The 7742-nt window shown below is 41.7% G+C and overlaps 1 protein-coding gene across 1 annotated transcript in view; it reads right to left on the bottom strand.

Annotated features, from left to right (window-relative positions):
* Positions 1–1666: 1666 nt before the first annotated feature.
* LOC125242638 (terminal nucleotidyltransferase 5C) overlaps positions 1667–7742 on the bottom strand; it is a 55517-nt gene continuing 49441 nt past the window's right edge. Inside the window, exon 2 of the mRNA XM_048151471.1 lies at positions 1667–7452. Within this exon, the coding sequence (XP_048007428.1) occupies positions 6208–7452 (1245 nt within the window). The 3' untranslated portion in view covers positions 1667–6207. The remainder of the gene's footprint in view (positions 7453–7742) is intronic.

Genomic DNA, 7742 nt, shown 5'->3' with positions numbered 1-7742 from the left:
TCCTCTCGAGTTGTTGCGCCCAAAAAGCGATACTTCCCAGCCCATTTTAAGGAACGTAAAGACAATATTTCATTGCATGTTTGAGAAAAATTGGTTTTCTAAACTATGCACAGTAGCCTTAAAAGGTAGGTACCTAGTAACCTAGTACCTAGTACCTACTAGTACTATGATAGCGAGCACTAGGTCGTTTAGCATTCACCTTATGTGCAAAACATACATATTTGTGGGTGTGTACGGAAAAACGTCCCACTTTGCTGTCCCACGATTGCTATAAAGCCGCTATGTCAGTTTATTCATACACACAAGTAAATCTCGCCGTAATGGTAACCGACAAAGTGGGACGTTTTACTAAACACACTCACATTTCTGCACATAAGGTAAATACTCTGTATGACCTACTTAACTGTATACTGTATGTGCAAGTAATATATGTATTGTTGTGATTAGATAAAGGTATATAACCTTAATTAACGTAAATATTGAAATACATATATTTTTTTGCATAAACAATATTTATGTCAGATTTATTGCAGTAGGTATTTATCCTTTGTTTATAGTTTAAAAATTTAATTACCTAGTACTTTTATCGTGTAAAGAGCTTATTATGAAGCATTTTATAAACAACAGTTTACAACGTATAATTAGTGAAAGGTAATTAGTACCGCCTCTAGTACTTTATAATTATTACCTTTATAATAAACTCCTTATATCTGGGTTAAAAATAAAAGACAATCATCACTGTTTATCACTTTTTTATAATTTATTTTCACAACATTTTTATTTAATTTTCTGTAAAATTTACAATCTTAAAACTCCTCACAAATATAGTACTTATATTAAACATCGCAACAACAGTGTAGCTCAGCCCGGGTGGGCGACGGAAGAAATAACTATGTAATAACTATGTAAATATATTTGATAAAACTAGGCTATATGCTAGACTATGTCTTAAAGAGAGTCTGTATGTCGGCCGTCGCGGGTAACATATGAGCGACCGGCCGGCATCGCGCGGCCCTCGGACCACCGAGGTGGGTTATTCGTACACTTTTAAATACCTATCCCATGACACTATCCATGCCACAGGCCATTTTTTCCAAAGTTGTCCACCCCACTTTTTTGTAACATGGGTATTTTTTACGCGATTAATACTCAGAAAAAAAAAATGTCCCAAGATTTCCATACATTTTTTCGAACCTTCCATTCCTTTACCGCCATACAAAATGTACCTATGAAAAAATGGTAACGGAATGGGAAAAAACCTTTGGGACACTTTTTTTCTCCTATTAGAATTGAAAGAGCTCACTATTCTGAGTAGAAACCACATAAAAAATTCCAAATCCAAAAAAAGTGGGGTGGACAACTTTGAAAAAAAAATGGCCCACACGTGACATGACCCGTGCCAGTAAGGGTCTCTCCAAACATATCAACGCCGAATCGGCCAAAAATCGCTCGTTAGTATGACCATGCGTTTGGCTGCGTTCAGGGACGACGACGCGTAAGCGTCCTCTTACTTAAACGGGAGATTTTTGGTCGGCTAGAGCTGTTTCTATGTCGATAGCATTGAGGAAAGCCTAAGGAGATGGATATTTCGATCCTTGATCATAGAAAGTTTATAATAAGTTAAAGAGAGATTACAGTGTATTTGAATTAAAATTATGTGTGTGTGTTCTAAAGAACAACTTTTGAGATTTGAATAGAATTGTTTTGTGATCGAAAAGAATAATGTCAATATCTATCAAGGTGCCTTATCTCTAAAATCATTCTCAGATTAGAAAGACCAAAAGGAATAGATGCCGCCAGTTTCTTTAATTTTCTGTTAAAAAAAATAAGTGTTTTTCGCCACCACATCTGTATGCCTTTTACCAAGGAAATTATACAGTAACGCAACAGCTTACATACATGATTGTCACCTAAACACAAACGTGGGAAACTAATAATAAAAGTAGTACGAATAACCCACCCAAAGTGCCAAACGGCAGCGACACGTGTTTTTTTTAAACTATGACCTGGATGCGAGTCCGTTTCAGCCATTGCGTTCACAGTGTCGCTGTCATTTGTTTCCATCAAGAATCCCGCGAAGCCACGCCTTTTTAGGCGTCTGCGTACTTTACACTACTAAAGAATACTTTTACAACTCCAAACCCTTCTACCCAATACCGAACCTAGCGAATTTCAACTCATTCATAATAGCCTTTTTAAATCCCGAACAGATCTTCCAGCTTTCAAAATAGGATGAAAAAAAAAAAAAAAATAGAATTCTAAATTTGAATTGCAAAGCTTTGATTGCGTAATGAGCAAATGTGTAAATGCATCGGTTAGGAGCTAATGGCGTTTTCCAACGTATATCATATCACTTTAAATGCAAAACCGGGTTTACACGTCACACGTGCTTGTGTTACAAAGTACCTTCGCCTTTATATTACGACACAGATTAGGAGAATCATATGGAATAGTACCTTTACAGTAACATTCGTGATTTGTTTGAAGTTTACAAACATAAAGACGTAAGTTGCCAAATATTCAGAGCGGCCAATCCATTTTACAAAGAAATCAAGAATAATTCGTCTCACAGATCAAACATCGCCTCGTCTATCTACCCCTACAATATATACAAATAATCAAACAGACAGTACGCAGACGCCCTATAACGTGCACAATATAAAATTAACCATTACACAGAAAGGCTAGCTGAAACTGATGGTAACTTTAGAAAAATAAAACCCTATAATAAACCGCAATGTCTCTCGTTTGCAAAAACATTTCCAAAATATTTAGACCGTTTCATGGAAGCGTCACGAAATATTTCTACGGAAGAGCTATTGCAGAAATTAATCTAGTGCAAAGTGCAGATATGACCTTCAAGTTGATTACTGTAATCAACCTTCACAACATGTATTACAGAATGTAACCATTTTTAAGTCAAAGTGATAAAGTTCAGTTTTAAAAATACTGGCCGAATAATTTGTATTTTTTTTTTTTGAACAATGGCATTGACAACGCCGTCCGCAAACTCATTCATCAAGAATACCACATTACTTGTTCTTTTAGATATAATTTAAAATACATTATTTTCAGTTGAACAACAGCAGTTCCTGAATGTAAAACATTCTCTAAATCGGCTCAAACATGTATCAAAAGATATTTTTTGCACTGTATTAAAATTTAATTTTGCCATTTACCAAAAAGACCGAAGTTGTACAATTTGAAACCTACAATGTATGGAATAATCATCTGAGTCTGTACAACGGTAATAAAATATATTTTCTAATACAATACAAGCACGATTTATCAGAATTTTAGTTTAAGCGAGGAGGTAGTTCATACCGGGTACTGCCAATAATAGATTACAATATAGGTATAATAATCACAGTTATTTAAAATATGATAATATTCAATATAGATAACGTTAAAAGACCTGTCGAAAAGACTACAAATCACAACTTAGATGCCTGTCTCGATTGCGAGAGGTATAACTAGTGATAATAAACTTACATTCACTCTTATTAGGTACAAATGGAATATGGTTTAGATTTCGTTAGTTATAATTATGTACTTGTTTTACTTCTAAGTACAGACTAGTCCAGCGTCCCGCCGCGTTCGTTTAGTCCGAGACGCCATAGCCTTCTGAGCGTCAACGTCTAGTCAGCAGCGTCATAGAAAATTGTGTCACTGCGCAATTGTTGACTAGACGCTGACATTATGGTGCTCCCACACTGGCTGTTATAAATGTTATATAACACCGTGTTTATAACACACTATAAAATGTTATTTAACACCGTGTTATATAACACTTATAACAGCCAGTGTAGGTTCACCATTAGGGAGATTAGATGTCTACAACTCACAGTGAGGTCTGTGGGATTCATTCGGAACAATTTTAACATTATCCATGACATTTAAGATTTTAAAACTAACGCTGCGAGACACCGGACCTCTCCCTCTTCGCCCTCAATGACTTAGGAAATATACACGTCTCTAAATACTTGATATATTATAATATCAATACACCTCTCGTAAATTAAAGTGTTGAGAATTCGAAAAGCGTTTCAAAATTCGTGATTCTTAAGTCATGACAAGAGCAAAAGCCACTGGATTCGATGAGATTTTCTATGTTTTGGTATCGGTTATATGAATCAGTTGTTTGATGCTATGATGAATATTTATGTAATTTCCCTCTCTCGTAATGTTATACACACTTTTACACTTCACTATAAGATGTACGTACCACATTAGAAAAGGTAGGAAGAACACGAATCCAGTGTTGACAGTACAAAAGTACGAGTTAAAAATAAATTGAACACGTTCTTACATTTCCGAAATATTTTGAGGGAATAAAAAATGAGATCTCAAATTTTGGTTCGATAGTGAGCAAGTCGGATCGTCCCGTGCGACAACATACGTGAGTGACTCTAGGAGCCCTTGTACTTGATTCCTCTGAATGCCATTTCGACTAATCAAAAATATTTAAACATCTTACTTCTATTCAAGAGTTCCATGCAATAATGTGTATACATATATTTTTTATTTGAATATGCATTGGCAAATATCTAAGACATGCACGATTGGCCGGACACAGTTTACACAATCATTCGTATATCTATATATCATTAAAATACAACAATAGTACATCTCTCTATTGGATTTAATCTACATTATAATGTATGTAAGTATAATCATCGACAACAGTATGTTACTCTACAACAATTAAATCACATGTTTTCATACCACCTACAATATTTACTGTAATTGATGAAATGTTAAAAGTTGAAACGCCATAAGTACGCTCTCGACGTGACTTCTAGTACTTGTAAATATTCTTAAAATATTTATAAATGGATCTCTATCAATAACAAGAGTGGACTTTAATATTGTACACACCTTAGTCTTTTTTTTTGCTTTTTCTCTTTTTTGTTTTTATAATTAACTTAATTTGTTACTCTCGTATGCCAAGCCGTATACAATACTAGAGCGATCAAGACAAATGTATACACGTTATATAAATACATAGTAATAAAATACGTCTTCAGTACATCTCGTGTGGCAGCCGGGCGAGCACTGAACTCTTCGGCCTTGCTTTGCGCTTCACAGATCATTTAAACAGACATTGTAAGTGCGCCCGGCCGCTCCTGCCGTCCCCGAGAGGACACTCTATGCCTAATTCCTTGTCTGCATTTGCGTTTTCTGGTTTAACAACGTTCGTATATTCGTCCCTAAACCCGACTAAACGTTTCTGAAGGCCAACGACAAGGCCGGATTGTTTCTAGCTTTTATTTTGCTACTGAAATATCGTTATCTTCCAAAGCAGTCCTAGTTGAAGCTCGAGTCAAAGTTACGCCTCTGACATTTGAGCGGGGTTTTTTGAGAGACATGCCACTAAAATTATGGAGACAATTTTATACATAAAAAGCTTAACAATAACTAACTAGTCTTTTTTATAGGCAGACCATCGACTCGGACTTATTCCTAACAATGCGTCCATTATATTTCGTGGAAAATAATTTTCGTACTGCTAACATATTAACTTATCAACACGAAAGGAGTACGACTAGAAATTACTTCACGTTTGACCTTAAGCGTTGGCTAAATACGTTCTGCTTAGTTCTCTAGCTAACATTACAATAGTTGATTAGATTATTAGCAATCGAGCGGGGTTGGTGGTCTAGGGCCCTAATAGTCAGCAATACTGCCACCAACCAATCAGAGTTAGTTGAACTCCTCACCGAGCTTGGTGATCAGTAGTGACTAGCTAGTAGGTCCCAGGCACCACCGTGGAGGCCTTGCGGGAGAATTGACTGGTGAGAATTGATCTGTGTACTAGTAAAGTGAGCAACTTCGAATTGACACAGGGTAAATTGTCTCCACATGAAGCTACCGATATGGCTCAGAAGGCCGCGAGGTTCAATGGCAAGTCGTGCCGGCTCGAGTACTCTAGAGTCACTCGATTCTATCTACTGAAATATTCGCTTTCGCCAAAAGAAGCGTAAGTCTACCGGCCTGTCTTTTTCGCTTTGGTGTTTCCCATTTTTTCCTAATTAAAATCCAGCCAAGAATACGAAGCGTAATTAATAACACATTATATACACTCGCCTATAGGACAGTGAATCATACATATACATATATTTTTTATTATATACATTTGGCACTAAATTCATCGATCGATAAAGAAGGTAAGAATCACGTGTCTCTGATCACGGCGACCTAGCGTGGTCACGCGGGGCACAGCTGCGGGCGGCAGCACTGGCAGTAGGAGGCGGCGCACGCGGGACACGCCGCGCAGGCCGCGCATGCCGCGCACACGCACACGTAGTACCCACCCACGCCCACGCCCACCCCCACGCCCACGCCCACGCCCACACCCACGCCGGGCGCCAGCAGCACCGGCGTCCGCGCGCACAGCTCGCGGCACGCCAGGTGCTCGATCAGCGCCAGCGTCTGCCGCCGCTCGTGGCCCATCAGGCACACCGTCGACTCGCGCACCACGCCGTGTAGCAGCGTCAGGTAGCGGTGCTTGAGCGCCTCCTCCTCGCGCCCCACGAAGTGGTTCCGGAGGTACGCCTCGAGCTTGGCGCGCTGCTGCCCGAGCTCGGGGAAGTCGATGAAGAACCGCGAGCACATGTATCGCTCCAGCGTTTTGATGCGATCCGGCCGCGCGGCTCTGTAGCCTTTGGCCAGTAACGCGCAATACTTGAGCAGGCCGCCGCCGCGGATCTCCTCGGGCTGGCGTGTCGCGATCAGCTTTTCCGTTAGGTGGATGAGAGCCTCGCGGAAGTCTCCGTACACCGACTCGCCAACTACGGTCGGGTAGAAGTTCTCGCCGATGGGCAGCGCCGCGCACTCGTGGAAAGCGAGGAGCGAATCTAGGGCGATCTGAAACGAGTCCACGGAGAACTCAAACTGACGTCGCATCGTGTCCACGAACTTGAGCTCGACGGATTTGTGACCGCGAGAGTTTCCGAGGGAGATGAGCGACCAGCGGTCGCCGTCGGAGTTGACGCGGACCATCTTGGAGACGTAGGCCTCCTTGAGGCCGGCGGTGGAGGCGCGGCGGCGCGGCGTGGCCGGCGGCAGCAGCGTGGCGAGGTGGCCGAGCACGGCGGCCTTGACGCGGTCGCAGTGGCGCGCGGTGGGCAGGTCGGCGGTGAAGATGAGGTCGATGTCGGAGTAGGGCTGCGGGCGGTCGGCCAGCACGTGCGAGGCGGCGCCGCCGTTGAGGCGCACGTCGCGCACCGCCACGCCCGCGCCGCCCGCCGCCTGCGCCGCCTCCAGCCGCGCGCGCACGCCGGCCACCAGCTCGCGCAGGCGCACGTGCAGCGTGGGGAAGTTGCCGCGCCCGTGGATGGCCACCACCTCGTCCATCACGTCGTTGAGCCGCGCCACCTGCTCGTAGCTCAGCACGGCGTGCCGCTCGCCGCCGCCGCATCCTTCCTCCGAGGATGTGTAGCTCGACTCGCTCTGGAACAACACAATAAAAATACGTTAAAAAGAGTACGAATATCTGTGTGCTGTGTATACCAGTGCGCTGTACGGAGGCGGAGTCAGTGTAACGCATAGTTTTCTAACTGACAGTGGAAAACTTTAATTAGGTATACGAGAACTTATGGACGACTTAATGCGTTTGCGTTCATAGAAAACATCTAAATCTGATCATATCATTTGCAACCCGCAACCGGTAAAACCATTAGTTATATTACGGTCATCAATAATAACAATTGATGATTTTGAAGCATTGTGTTTGCTTTTTA

The sequence above is a fragment of the Leguminivora glycinivorella genome, chromosome 3, assembly GCF_023078275.1.
Source record: "Leguminivora glycinivorella isolate SPB_JAAS2020 chromosome 3, LegGlyc_1.1, whole genome shotgun sequence".
Taxonomy (NCBI): Eukaryota; Metazoa; Arthropoda; class Insecta; order Lepidoptera; family Tortricidae; genus Leguminivora; species Leguminivora glycinivorella.
This window is presented reverse-complemented; position numbering and strand designations above follow the sequence as displayed.